Genomic DNA, 15,072 nt, shown 5'->3' on the forward strand with positions numbered 1-15,072 from the left:
AGCCATCATGCGGTTATCTGGAGAAGGAGTAGTGTAAGCAGAGGGACCAGTAAGTTAAAGGCCCTGAAAGGTGTGCTTGGCACATTTGTGTATAGGCAGAGGCCAGGTGTGTTCGGAACAGCAATAGTATGAGATGGAATCAAACCATATGGGAAGTGGGCACATAGATCATGTAGGTCCTTTAGATTTTGCTCTAAACGAAGCAGTTGGAAGGTTCTGAACCAGAGTGGCCTATTTAAAAAAAATCAACTGGCTACTATAAGGATGAAGAATGAAGGATAAAGAATGAAAGAAGGATGGTAGACTATATTAAAATACTTTAGGTAAACAGAATGCTTTAGTATTTTTCTAATGCAAAACCCATAGGATTTGCTGATGAATTGGATACCAATGTGAAAAAAGGTGACTACAAGGTTTTTAGTCTGAGAATTAGAACAATAGCATCCAATTTGCTGAGACAGGAAGGCTAAGAATTTTGTTTTGGACTTCGGTTTGAGATGCTTATAAGACATCCAAGAAGTAAATTTTGAGAGGGTAGGCAGCTCTACGAGATTCAGGTTGGGACTGTGAGTCTAGATGGATGGGATATCATCCATGGACAGGAAGTTGAGTGTAGCTAGTGGAAAGAGAGCTAATGAAGGAGCTTTGGGGGCAGGCCAGAAGTTAGAGCCTGGGAAGATGAGAAAGACCCAGCCAAGAAGACGAATGAGGAAAGCCAACAGTCTAGTGTCTTAGAGTCCAAATAAAGAAGAGTTTCAAGGAGGATGAAGTGATTAAGTATCCAATGCTGCTGAAAGGTTAAATAAGGTAACAGCTGAAAATCGACCATTCATAGTGTACTTTCCATAGACTTAGAAAGGAAGTAAGATTTCAGCTGTGGTATTTCAGAGGAATTAAACTCTTTACTCTGACCCCAAGTCCACAGCACGGTTTCTCAACCTGAGCATTGACATTATGGGTCAGATTATTTTTTGCTGTGGGGGACTGTCCTATGCATCATAGGGTGTATCTCTGGCCACTGCCTTCTAGATGGCACAGCTGCCCTAGTCATGACAATCAAAAATGTCTCCAGACACTACTATGTCTTCTGGGAGATAGGGTGGCAGTGCAAAAATCTATCCTAGTTGAGAACCACTGCTCAATAGGATGAAAGAGAAGAAAACATAAGAGACGGAAGTAAAAACATTTAGTTTGGCAAGGAAGCAACTAAGAAATTCAAAGGCATGGCTGTCAAACTGAAATAGAATTTAGACTTTCTACTGATCATAAAGAGTAGCATAAACTTTAATGAGCTAGTTAAAAAAAATTAATACTCTAAGCATTTACATCAAAAGCACATTTTCTGATTAACTGAATTTATATATTTTTGGCCAACTAATTATTTCAAAATTAGAAATGGCAATTCACTAGAAATTGAAAGCATACCCACCTGAGCATTGTGAAGATGTATCGAGGACTAGCAGAATCCTTACCACCATGCAGCCTGGTACCAAACTGACCAATGGGTTGCAAGAGGTTCAGATTATTGCTACCCACAAAATTCTGAGCCAAATTGATAATGGTCATCATTAGTGACATCTGGAGGTGGAAAAAGATTCATTAATCTGATCTGTAGGCTCTTAATAATAAAAATATCATTATAACTAAACCTCACTATAATTGTGTACGGTTTTATGAGGCATAGATGTTTATTGATTCTTCCTAGATAAATACATGGCAGACGTACCTAAACCTAAGACTTCCGGCTCCAAGTTGAGGGCTCTTGCCTTCTAATAGTTTTTATCAAGTCCTACTTAACCTTGAAGGCATAGCTCTTCTCTTCACCCTCAGCAGAATGAAATATTTCCACCTTTGTGTTACAACAATTTGCTCATTTCTATTCTAGCATGCATCACTTTATTCTATAGTTGCATGAATGCATGTTGGCCCTCTGGTTAAATTGTGATTATACTTTGAAGAACATATTTGATTTTTAAATATATACCTGGTGCATGGTAAGCATTCAACAAATGTTTGTTGTGTGAACATTTTGATTGAAAGTGACAAGCAAGACAATCATTACATTTTAAAGTACTAGAAACTGTGGCACGTGGGTAGCTCAGTTGGTTAAGCATCTGACTTCAGCTCAGGTCATGGTCTTGCGGCTCGTTAGTTTGAGCCCCGCATCATGCTCTGTGCTGACAGCTCAGAGCCTGGAGGCTGCTTTCGGATTCTGTGCCTCCCTTTCTGTCTGCCCCTCCCCCACTCATGCTCTGCCTGTTTCTCTCTCAAGAATAAATAAAACATTGAATGCATGGGTGCCTGGGTTGAGTGTCCAACTTCAGAAGAGGTCATGATCTCATGGCTTCTGAGTTCCAGCCCTGCATTAGGCTCGCTGCTGTCAGTGTAGAGAGGGCTTCGGATCCTCTTTCCATGGCTTTCCCCTACCACCCCGCCGCTCACCTGCTTGCTCTCTCAAAAACTAATAACATTAAAAATACGTATACATATGGTGAATGCAAAAGTGGAATTTAATCACAAAATCTATAAAAAGGAATATGTTTGTGTAAAGTCAAACAATTCAGACATATAAAAAATTGAACAGTTGTCCTTTTCAATTGACAGGGATAACCAAAGTTAACAACTGGGAGGACACCCTTGTAGACATTTTGCTTAAGGTATTGTTTTGGCTTTTTCTCTGCACAGACAATGGGCTGGATATTCTCAGCGTTAGTACACACAGATTTACTTCCGTTATATCATTGACCCCAGGCATAGATGTGTCACAATCTAAAACAATTTGCCAATTGATAGCCATTTTTGATGTCTAAATTTAAAAAAAAAAAAAAATTTTTTTTTTAACGTTTATTTATTTTTGAGACAGAGAGAGACAGAGCATGAACGGGGGAGGGTCAGAGAGAGGGAGACACAGAATCTGAAACAGGCTCCAGGCTCTGAGCTGTCAGCACAGAGCCCGACGCGGGGCTCGAACTCACAGACCGTGAGATCATGACCTAAGCCAAAGTCGGACGCTTAACCGACCGAGCCACCCAGGTGCCCTTCGATGTCTAAATTTTAGAATCAGTTATATTAAACATCACTAAATATCTTTGAATATTGATCCTTGCAGATTTATGAGTAACTTATCAGGATATTATTTTTAGAAATAGATTTGTTAGGTCCAAGGGTAAACACATTCATAATTTGACAGATTTCAGCAAATTGTCCTCTACTGTGGATGAACCAGTGTTCATATCACTGAGTACTCTCATTAAGTGTTTGGAAAATGATATTACAGGTATTACTGTTAATAATGGTTTCTGGAAACATTATGGATTGTGTGTTTACCTCACCATGATGATAAGAGGACATCTCAGCCACTGACCCAGCTAACTGAGCAACCTTCACCTCTCGCTTGTCATTCCGTTTGAAACAGGTAAACAAAACCTTTCTTTGACCTGGTTTCAAACCTTCAAAATGAAAGAAGTGCAAATATTAGTATCCTCAGTTTAGCCATTTCTGGACATTGATCTCTGTGTATGATAGAAACAGGCTAACGAATTGGAACTCACCATCCACCATAGATGGAATAGATCTCTCGTTATCAGAGTTTGAGAACAGGATAAGTTCCTTGTTTATGAAGTCATTGTATGTCAGATATGTGGTAGTTTGCCCATACAAGTAATCCTGAGGGACCAAAGAGAGTATTAAATGATCTAGTTTAAAATAAAAAAGATTAAAAAAAAAAGATCACTGGTCTTAACAATATTTAACACCAAAAAAATCTTTCAGCATATTATTTTTTTTTTCAATATATGAAATTTATTGTCAAATTGGTTTCCATACAACACCCAGTGCTCATCCCAAAAGGTGCCCTCCTCAATACCCATCACCCACTCTCCCCTCCCTCCCAACCCCCCATCAACCCTCAGTTTGTTCTCAGTTTTTAAGAGTCTCTTATGCTTTGGCTCTCTCCCACTCTAACCTTTTTTTTTTTTTTTTCTTCCCCTCCCCCATGGGTTTCTGTTAAGTTTCTCAGGATCCACATTAAGAGTGAAAACATATGGTATCTGTCTTTCTCTGTATGGCTTATTTCACTTAGCATAACACTCTCCGGTTCCATCCACGTTGCTACAAAGGGCCATATTTCATTCTTTCTCATTGCCACGTAGTACTCCATTGTGTATATAAACCACAATTTCTTTATCCATTCATCAGTTGATGGACATTTAGGCTCTTTCCATAGTTTGGCTATTGTCAGCATATTATTTCTATGATAATTCTTTTTTTTTTTTTTTATATATATATGAAATTTATTGACAAATTGGTTTCCATACAACACCCAGTGCTCATCCCAAAAGGTGCCCTCCTCAATACCCATCACCCACCCTCCCCTCCCTCCCACCCCTCATCAACCCTCAGTTTGTTCTCAGTTTTTAACAGTCTCTTATGCTTTGGCTCTTTCCCACTCTAACCTCTTTTTTTTTTTCCCTTCCCCTCCCCCATGGGTTTCTGTTAAGTTTCTCAGGATCCACATAAGAGTGAAAACATATGGTATCTGTCTTTCTCTGTATGGCTTATTTCACTTAGCATTACACTCTCCAGTTCCATCCACGTTGCTACAAAAGGCCATATTTCATTTTTTCTCATTGCCACGTAGTATTCCATTGTGTATATATACCACAATTTCTTTATCTATGATAATTCTTAAGTCTCTCAAAGATACAGAATTATGCAGACATATTTTACAGGTTTTAAAGATAAAGCCAATGTAATTGCTACACAATTAGGAAAAAGTGCATTGCTTTTGCAATTTCTTTCAGGCCCCAAACATTTATGTAGTAGTCTAAACAATCACATTTATATAGTTATCCATTATTAAATTTTTTACTGAAATAACTAGTCATCATTTTGTAGGATATGTAAGATTTTTTTTACCTCAGGAAGGCCAAGTAACTTCCGTTGCCTTCTGTCCTCCATGAAATGAGTTAACCATTCCTTTCGATCATCTATCTGTTTCTTGCTAAAGGCCTACAAATTAGAAAAAACTGATATGAATAGGTTCTAAAATATCTCTTGTATACAAACTAAGCAAACATATGGTCCCTTTCTCTAAGATATGCTTACCAAAAACATTCCATAGTCTATAAAATATTCTATTATATAAAAATTTATGTTTCAATTGACTAGCTAAAGTAGTGATTTACAAAACCAGAATGTATGTATGAAACAGAACTCAAACTGACCAGGCTGATGGCGGCATCATCTTCAGGACCGGAATATTTGAATTGAATACGATGTCTTTTCATATCTGCAAAGTATTCCTTAGCCTCTTTTGATGTGCTCGTGCCCAAACCTATACAGCCAAGAATACCAAGTTACTCCATATAATCTTGTACAACGGTATATAACAAAATAAGAAGTTCTATACGGGTTTTCTTACAAACCTTTGTAGTACTTGACTTTCCATTTTTTATGATTTGGTGTAGAACTCTTCCATTCTTCAAATTCAGGAAGGCTATAGAATGCCATTTCTTGCTTGTTTTTAGACACCTGTGGTAAAGAAGATATTGCTATGGTTTTGTATACTCCTAGGTCCCCTGTATACTGTCCACCACTGGGCTTATAAGTGTATAAAGGGTTGACTAGAGCCTTAAAATATCCATTATAGTAATTTAGAAGTTAATATACCTTTACAATAGGAGTGATAAATTCTTCCAGAAAACGGTGTCGCAGAAGAGAGGGCCAGTTGTGATGGATAAAATTAATCAGCAAGCCTTTGATATGGGAACCATCTTGGTCCTAGAAATATTTGGAAAGCCAAAACACAAAAGAGTTATTTTGAGACCAAAAACAAATGATCGACCTACTGGTAATTTCTCAAAAATTTTTCTATGGGGATTAAAAAAAAGAAAATCTGCTCACTTAGTATGTAATATATACATGTGATGATTATAGCTCCAAGTTAAGTAATTTCCTTACATAGGAGGAAAGCAATAACCGTAAGACATGTTTAATTTAGTGTTAACAATCTAAATTATTTGAAAGCAATTCTGACCTGATCTGTCATAATCATTATCTTCCCATAACGAAGAGTCTTCAATGAATCTTCATCTTCATAGTTTTTCTTGTACTGAAGACCCACAATCTTGATGATATTGTTAATTTCAGCATTTTCCATGATCTGAAATAGACATATACCAAAAAAAGGTAATGTTTTGTTTATAAATTTGAAAAGAACAAAGAAATAGGACACTATATATTGTCTGGGTTTTCTTGAGCTTCAGTATTTTCAGTTATTAGCCTATACATTAGGTAAAGTCAGAAAGATCTGTTAAGATATGCTACAATGTACCCAATTTCTTAAAATAATAATAAACTATCTGAAATATATTTCAAAATGCCAGTGAAGGAATGAAATATGAGCATAAAATCCTGTATTATAAAACTGGATTTAGATTCTAAAGATGGTTCTACCTGTTTATGAGAAGCTTCTCGAACATTGAGTATTTTTCCTCTAAGCGGGAAAACCCCATATTTGTCTCTCCCAACCACACCAAGGCCTGAAACAGCCAAAGTTTTAGCTGAGTCTCCCTCAGTCAGGATAAGTGTACACTCATTGGAGTTTCGACCCCCTAAAATAAAAATACACAAATTAAATTCTTGGCACATTTAGTTGAACCTCAAATATACTAACTCAGATGTGCTATTAATAGTTTTATGATAAAACACTAATAAGTAGATATATATTAGAACTAAAGTTCATAGTAAAAAAAAGTCCTAGTTTCTTAGACTAATTTCTTTTTCTTTTTAAAAAAGATTTTAAAGTAATCTCCACACCCAACATGGGGCCTGAACTCACAACCCTAAGACAAAGAGTCACACATTCCACTGAGTGAGTCAGTCAGGCATCCCTCTTAGACTCATTTCGCATGATATTTATACTATTATAGAACATTCATTTGATATATTATGTTAAAAAATGTTAGTGATGGGGTTCAGAACATAATACCCCAAAATAGGGCACGTCGCATATTGAATATTTTAAGCTGAATTGAAACAGATCATGAAACCCTCATGTGAGAGGTGCCCTCCATATACCAGAGACGAAGGGAACATTCTTATCTCCCAGAGTGACACTGAAAAGAATCTGAACGAACAGGCCTCACGGAGCTTCCTCCCCATTTACTATACTTAGTTCATACTCTTTGCCCTTATCATATCTTTTCACTCTTCCTCAAACCTAACGTAAAAAAACCCCTCAGGTTTAACCATTTCTTTGGGTCTTCATTTTCCTATGAAGACCCAAAGCTCCTGTGTCCAGTACAATTTATATTAAATAAATTTGTATGCTTTTCATCTATTAACCTGTCTTTATCAGTTTAATTTTCAGACCCAGCCAGGGACTTAAGAGAGCTGAGGAAAACTTTTTCCTCCTCTACATTAGGTAATAGATCACTATATAGATATTCTTATTTTATACTCTTAATAGTCATCTCAACATTACTGTAATAGCCAAAAATTAGAAATGATCTAAATGTTCAATAACAGGGAATTGGCTGATTTTTTTTTAAAGTGATACCTTTTTATAAAGTTATTTAGTTAACTTATTTATTTAATAAGTAAATCTCCACCCAGTGTGGGGCTCAAACTTATGACCCTGAGATCAAAAGTCGCATGCTCTTCTGACTGAGCCAGTCAGGCGCCCCAAATTGGTTGATTTTTAACCAAGTAAAAATATTCCATTGAATATTACATGTCAGAGGGAATGCTGTTAATGAGTAAAACAAATAACTGAACCAAAAGTTTTGAAGTTTGGAAACATTATTAGTTGTGTACCTGCATCATTGGCATCATCGAGTTTGGGAATTCCCTTGATCCTGTTATGTTTTACAGCTGAACACTTCTTGTTTAACTGGACTTGGGCCTTAAACTTCACCCAGTTTAGTATGCTTTCTACAATACCACAACCAATTGCCTGAAAATGAGAAGATTCATGTTAGGGAAGAAGAGTTCTGTCAGAACTCTAGAATACAAGTGAGCTCCTATAAAAATAAAAATAAAAATAATTCAACATTTAAAAAGAGGCAAAAAAATAATTTCCAGACAGAGGATGACAGCGCTTCCTGTCTTAGGTTATCATAACTGAGGGAACTGGTTCCTTTGGGCTCATTCATTCCATAAATATATACTGACTACACACTTAACATTGTGCTAGGCACTGAGATCCATGTTGGAGATCTAGCGGTTAAAACAAATTGGTCATGGTCCTTGTCCTCATGGACTTTAAGATACAACAAGGAAGATGGAAATAAAATGAGAAATTATAAGAGTGATGAGTGTTATGGATAAGTGAAAAGTGTGCTATATCTAATAATGTATGTCCACTGTTGTAATGGAACCAACTTAGTTGGGGAGAAGGGTAGAAAGTAAAGGCTTTCCTAAGGAAATGACATTGAAGATCTAAAGTAGTTAGCTAAGTAAGAGCATTCCAGGCAGGATTACCATGTGAAAAAGCTGTAAGGAAGGAAGAGTACTAACGCTTCTGAGTAATTTGAAGCTAGTAGGATGAAACTTAGGTAACATAGGAAAAAGGTGCACTGAGGTGAGGTTGGAGATGTCAGGGTCTTATAGGTCACATTAACGAATTTGAACTGTTTTTATTTGATTACTCAAGAGCACTACAAAAAAAGGACTGAAATGTTATAAACATCAAAAATCTACTATAGTAATACAGAAAAGAGATGATAGTGAGAAGCTATTGAGGTACCCCAAAGATGGATACCTTACTAGTTGGATTAGAGACAAGGCAGGGGGGTAAAGAGAAGGCTCCCACCTTTGTTTATGCAACCTTTTACTAGTGTTTAGTTGGAACCTTTTACTAAAACAGGAAATAGTTTTGTTTTTGGGGAAGCTCTTTGTATAGAGGTCAGTGAGTATAAAGAAAACGGAGTCAATTTTGTATGTGTCAACTGAGAGGCAACTTTAGGCATTCAATGTTTGGTAAGCAGTTAAATGGGCTGAATTCAGAAGTGATCTAAACGAAATGGTGGTATGTAATGGGGAAATTTAAGCATATGGATGGTAACTAAGGCTGTAGTAAGACCAGTGAGGTGAAAGCTATTTTTTATTTCCTTTTCAGAGGCAGAAGACCTGTGGGAGGAATCTTTGTTTTTCCAGGGCTGGGAAGGGCAATGGACAATAAAGCAAGGTGCTTCTATTTCTTATATCCGTCTAAGTACTCACAGCTTTGATGAATTTTTCACTTAAATGGCAGGTTGATCCAAAGCTCTTGACTTGTAAAGTCATGTTCTCTTTTGTCTGAGAATCAAAGGTTGGGTTTTCAATTAAGGCATTCACAAAAATCCACATGTGATTTTTCACCTGCAGGAAAAGTTGACATTACATCACTAAAAACTTAGGTTTTATTTACAGCCCTTCTCTTCCTTGTCTTTAGAAGAAGAAAAAAAAAAAAAACAACAGGCTAAAATACCATACCTGATGTGCTTTTACTGCAACACCACCCTTGTTCTTCTTTTTAACAACCTCAACAAGTTTAGTCACAATCTGATCAGCTATATAATCAACATGTCTGCCACCCTAATGGGGAAAAATACCAAATTGTAAAGCTTAGGATCCTCAAAATTATAATAATGACCAAATATTGAAAACAATTTAATTTAGCTCTCTTTACGCCAAGGTAGCCAAATATTCAAATTCATTTGATATAAAAGAGTAACACTTCTGTGTAAAGATAAATCATGATTAATGCAAAAATAAAATTACCTTGGAAGTAGCAATGCTGTTGACAAAGCTAATTTGCTGAAAGCCTTTTTCACTCATTGTTAAGCATACTTCCCACCTGGGGTTTACTTGTTCATGGATAATTTTCAACGGATTGCCAGTTTCATCTACCTTATCCTTCAAATACATATCTACATAGCTACGGAATCCTTTTACCTGCACAGGAATTAAAAGTTATGGTATTAGAAAAAAGTTGTAAAAAGTATTCAATGATAGACCATGAGGATTTTTCAAACCAGTGAAATAATGTTCACTAACGGGCATAAGAGAGTGGTCTTAAAGGGCACAAAAGGATTTATTTAGGAGACCGTTTGAGAATGACATTTCCTTTAGTGAGTTTAAAAGAGCTAGGTAAAAAGATGTGGCATACTGTTTTCTTTTCAGGAGTGTATCCAAGAAGCGATTAGAGAAAAAAAAAATGTATGTATATATATATATATATATATATATATATATATATATATATATAAATGAGAAAAAAAATCAGTGTTGCCTCTGATGATGACCATATAAAGTCTTTCATTGTCCTTAACACCCCAGAAAATACTTACTGGCAGCTTATTTCCATTGAGAAACACTTTGACATCTTTAGTGGATCCGGCAATATCATATGCTCTTCTGACCATTAGTGCAACAATATCTTTGTCTAGGCTTTGCATTTTAAACTTGGACAAATCAGGCTGGAAGGTAATACATGTATAATCTTCCCCATTGAAGGGCTTGAGTTCCATCTCACCAGCCCTTCCCATGTTATCCATCCATGTCTGTCAAGTAAAAAATAGGAAAGAGAAAAAATTCAAGTCTTTTCACAATGAACTAGAACTAAACACAAATTTATAAGTCCTAAAAAATAACCTAATGTATGTTCATGAATAATTTTCCATGATTTAATAGCTTATAAATTTTGTTGAGTTAAACCAACCATTAATGCTGTTATACATTGCTAAAGTATTATTCATTTATTTTAAATGTTATTTATTTATTTTTGAGAGAGAAAGAGATAGAATGAGCAGGGGAGGGGCAGAGAGAGAGGATACTAAGCAGGCTCTGTGCTGTTAGCACGGAGCCCGATGCCAGGCTCAAACTCATGAACCAGAAGATCATGACTTGAGCCTAAGTCAGATACTTAACCAACTGAGCCACCCAGGCACCCCACTGAAGTACAATTTATAATGGAGGCACAAAATACTTCTTTACTTGCCTGTTTGAACATTTTCTTGTATTCTCTACTGGCTGTTTCCACAGTAAATTTGGTACTGAATATGTTACACAATTTGGCCCCATAGCCATTTCGACCACCTGAGAAAATAAATGTAAAATACTTTGCTATCACTGTCAGTGTTAATCAATTATAGAGATTTATTCCAATATTTCTAACTTTTATGCCACAGTCATTTAAAAGATGTGTTTTTTCAGCAACCAATATGTTCTTTATTTTCCTCAATACTCTACCTGTTACTTTCTTTTCATCATCATCATAGTTACTAGAAGTTAGGAGCTGTCCAAAGATGAGAGCTGGGACATACATCTTCTCAACTTTGTGTTCAACAACAGGAATACCTTTCCCATTATTCCATATACTAATTAAATTGTTTTCCCTAAGAAAAGAAGAAACTTTTATTGTAAAACAGATGTAAACTAGTGCTTAATATTTTCATATTTAAATATCATTATTTCTAAAATATATAAATTGACAAGTCTCAATTTCATTGACTCTTCTTCATGTATATATCTTCTGAAATTCAGCATGAACTACCTTTCCCATCATGCTTAGTTCCTGACACTCCTGTAATAGGAGCCAAGAGGAAAAAAGAATGAATCCTTTTCCAACACCTGGGCAGACAGCGATAATGCTAAAAAAATATGAAATTTTAAAATGTTAGGATAAACAAAGGGAAATGATTTATGCCCAATGGAAAGGACAAAATTCAGGAACAATATTATTACAGTGCTTGCTTTTTAAAAATTATTTATTTTTTTATTTTGAGAGAGAGAGAGAGAGAGAGAGCGCACGCATAAGCGGGAGACAGGCAGAGAGAGGGAGAGAGAGAATATCCCAAGTAGGTTCCACACTATGTGTGGAACCTGACGCTGGGCTCCAGGGCTCCAGAGCTCGATCTTACCACTGTCAGATCATGACCTGAGCCAAAATCAAGAGTGTGTGGCTTAACCGACTCACCCAGGCACCCCTATTATACTGCTTTGAAGAGGATCATCTGTACAGTCCCTAGCTCGCTTAGCTTTCCCACCCAACAAAGCACATTGCAAAACAAATATGAAAGGGAAAAACATTAGCAATTGTAAACTTCCCTGCTGGCCAATAAAATGGTAAAAATTTATTTGGACTTATTTCTCTCTTAGCTACTTTATGTTAATTCTCAGAAGACAGTACAATTTTAGGTATAACCAGACACACACTATGGATCTTATTCCGAGTAGTGCTTAAGATTATCTACAAAAGACTAAAACTAGCTCATTTTTTTAAAGACTATGATATCAAGTCCTTTGGAGCAGTCAAATACATCATTAACACACTTCCTCCAAAGAACCTAAAATATAGTTTATGCCATAACTGAGCAGGCTAATAAAAAGGTGAAATATGCACCTGTGTATCCATAAAGGGACACCCAGCATTTATAACCAGAAACATTAGATCCAATTATTCTCTATCACCACCTGCTGGTTTCCTACTTGAATAGCATCATGAGAAGAAAAAGCTCTAGATTCCAGAATGCTTAGACAGAGCATTTATTGGAGATGCTTACTGAAATACTTAGGGATGGAGTGTCATAATGTCTGTAATTTATTTTGAAATGACTTAGAAAAAATACAGATGAAGCAAATATAGCAAAGTATTGATAACTGTTGGATCTGGGCGGTAGTTATCACAGATTGTTCATTGTAACATTCTGCTTTTCTGTACTTTTGCAAGTAAGGGGGGGGTGGGAAAGCCAATGTTAGTATATGGCAAAGCAAATGCAACTAACAGTAACAATGAGCTATAACAAAACAAAAGACCATGCAAGAGACTTACGGGTCAATTGTGACTCTAATACAAGACATTTTTGGGTCCCTTTGTTTGTTGTCTGCAGCATTGACTGGAAGAAAATACACATTTGTAAGAAATTAAAGTATTTTTAAAAACATTAAGATTTAGAAGGAAAAAAAATCTAAAACAGCACAGGAGTAATATTACCCAGGTATTAATTTAACATTTATTCATAGTGCTGCTTCTAGGAAAGAATTCAAATCGCTAGACTCCAGTAAACTGCCCCACTTTTGCCAGCTACATGGTTTGCTAGAAATGATACTTCTTATGAAGGATTTGACCGGTTGATCTTTATGTGAAAGAATTTACTTACCTAGAATCTCATCAAAGATTTTGTACAACCCAGGGACAAAGGTGACTTCCCTATAGTTAATGCCAATATCTTCATCGTAAACCCACATTTGCTAGAAATAAGGCAAAGAAATATAGTTACTTTTACCCTACATTTATTCTGTCTTATCATTATGATTACTGTAAAGTCTTCTGGATTAAATACTACAATATACATAGGATAGCTCAGGCTGGTTCTAGTGACACTAAAAATACCTGAAGTATATAGCAAATTAACCTGGAAAAGTATACATCTTAACTACTTGGTAACTGCATTTCATTACGTGGTTTTACCTGGGTCACTAATTCCACGGAGCCAATATAGGTGTCTGGGCGGAGCAAAATATGTTCCAGTTGGGTTTTCTTTTGATAGATCCTTTCAATAGACAGTCTTTTCTTAGCATCTTCATTTTTCTTTGTTTTGTTGATTAGCATATTTTCATTTACAGGCTAGCAATTTTAGAAAATTGTAGAAAAGGGTTTTTTAATCAGAGGCTTATTAAAAACAAAAACAAAAACAGAACACCCACCGTAATGATTCACCCACTGTAACAAATCACAATCTCTTACCAGGTATTGGTAGAGCTGACATCGTTTTGTACAAACACAGCAATTTAAGTTAATTTGCAGCAAAACTCCCAGGGGTCGGATTGAATAAACATACATTAAGTGCACGTGACGTGAAAATAGTTTCCTTGAATGTTTTAGATGTCATCAATAAAATACACCCACTTCTCTCATACATTTCACAAATATTTGCTGAGTGCCCGCTATGTCCCAGGCACATAACAGATTCTGCTCAGCATCAGTTTGGGAAGGCCATCGATTCGATCCTTCGGCCAAGTTAACGTTTTGAATACAGAAGGGACATATTCCAAGCAACTCGGGCCTGCCGTCTCGTCAATAGGAACGTCGTGCTGTGCTCTGCACCTTCCAGGGTCAGGGGCAATCAATCTCATTTTCAACGGGAGGGAAGGAAAGGAAAGCATCTGTCTGTGCGGCTTAAAGTCACACGCGGACCATTATAATACAGGCCAGTGGAATACTGACCCTAGAAACAGTAAAACAGAACCCAACACCCCTGAAGCCAGAGTAGCCGATAATACTTCAATTCTAGCACCATAAAGTGGTGTTACCCTCTTCACGATCCCGCCGAGCCCAGGAGACCCGGTCGACGCGGAATACCGGCTCCCAGCCGGCAGCGATCGGACCACAGCCCCGGAGCCTAACCCCTCGCCTGAAGCCAGAGAAATGCCGGGCCGCGCTGAACCTCCACGACCCGCCCCTTTCACGAGCTATACCTGCAGTGGTGACACCTCCATGGTGACGGTCGTGAAGGGGGTCGTGCAGGCGACTAAACCGGCGGGACCCACGAGGCCACCACGGAACCAGCCGCTTCTCCACAGACGCTCGTCGGTTAGAAAAGTTCTTCCAGTCGCATTTGAACCTTCTTGGAGCCCGCCCAAACCAGATGAACCAATCCCTGACTCGCTCTCACAGGCTCCGTCTTGAGAAACCAATCATAGCTTGCTTTTTATATCCACCAATGAACGCCTGAGTTGACCGGGGGCCTGTTTGAACAAGCCAATTAGACAAGGGAGGCGGGACTAGAGGGTTTTCAAAAGGCACCATTCGGCGTCTTAGCGGAGAGACGGACAGGGAATCTGGCGAATGAGGAGGAGTCTATTTGTTCTCTCGGTGCAGACTACCCCGAAGAGACTCGGGGGGCCAGCGGGGTTTTCTGCGGTGCAGGCTGGGGCAAAAGGAGGAAGGAGAAGGGTTCCTCGCGAGCTGCTAATTTCTTTCAGATCCCTGAAATCTAAAAACCATCTCCCGTCCTGAGGCTTTTTAGCGAGAGGAACGGGAGTCCTAGCTTCATTTTCCTGAGGAAACCGAGAGCCGGCCTTCTG

The 15,072-nt window shown here is 37.5% G+C and overlaps 1 protein-coding gene across 1 annotated transcript in view; it reads right to left on the reverse strand.

Annotated features, from left to right (window-relative positions):
• The window catches only part of TOP2A (DNA topoisomerase II alpha), a 28,902-nt gene extending 14,370 nt beyond the window's left edge, over positions 1-14,532 (reverse strand). Inside the window, exons 1-20 of the mRNA XM_047081261.1 lie at positions 14,464-14,532; positions 13,457-13,612; positions 13,146-13,236; positions 12,818-12,881; positions 11,236-11,381; positions 10,985-11,082; positions 10,335-10,547; positions 9,766-9,939; positions 9,478-9,579; positions 9,226-9,363; positions 7,819-7,957; positions 6,457-6,614; positions 6,038-6,163; positions 5,671-5,781; positions 5,427-5,532; positions 5,226-5,335; positions 4,918-5,010; positions 3,552-3,666; positions 3,328-3,449; positions 1,430-1,578 (exon numbers count right to left, since the gene is read on the reverse strand). Coding sequence (XP_046937217.1) covers positions 1,430-1,578; positions 3,328-3,449; positions 3,552-3,666; positions 4,918-5,010; positions 5,226-5,335; positions 5,427-5,532; positions 5,671-5,781; positions 6,038-6,163; positions 6,457-6,614; positions 7,819-7,957; positions 9,226-9,363; positions 9,478-9,579; positions 9,766-9,939; positions 10,335-10,547; positions 10,985-11,082; positions 11,236-11,381; positions 12,818-12,881; positions 13,146-13,236; positions 13,457-13,612; positions 14,464-14,484 — 2,432 coding nt within the window. The 5' untranslated portion in view covers positions 14,485-14,532. The remainder of the gene's footprint in view (positions 1-1,429; positions 1,579-3,327; positions 3,450-3,551; positions 3,667-4,917; positions 5,011-5,225; positions 5,336-5,426; positions 5,533-5,670; positions 5,782-6,037; positions 6,164-6,456; positions 6,615-7,818; positions 7,958-9,225; positions 9,364-9,477; positions 9,580-9,765; positions 9,940-10,334; positions 10,548-10,984; positions 11,083-11,235; positions 11,382-12,817; positions 12,882-13,145; positions 13,237-13,456; positions 13,613-14,463) is intronic.
• Positions 14,533-15,072: the final 540 nt, after the last annotated feature.

The sequence above is a fragment of the Lynx rufus genome, unplaced genomic scaffold, assembly GCF_022079265.1.
Source record: "Lynx rufus isolate CCGP_SWC_20201006 ecotype Redwood Valley unplaced genomic scaffold, mLynRuf1.p SCAF_18, whole genome shotgun sequence".
NCBI lineage: Eukaryota > Metazoa > Chordata > Mammalia > Carnivora > Felidae > Lynx > Lynx rufus.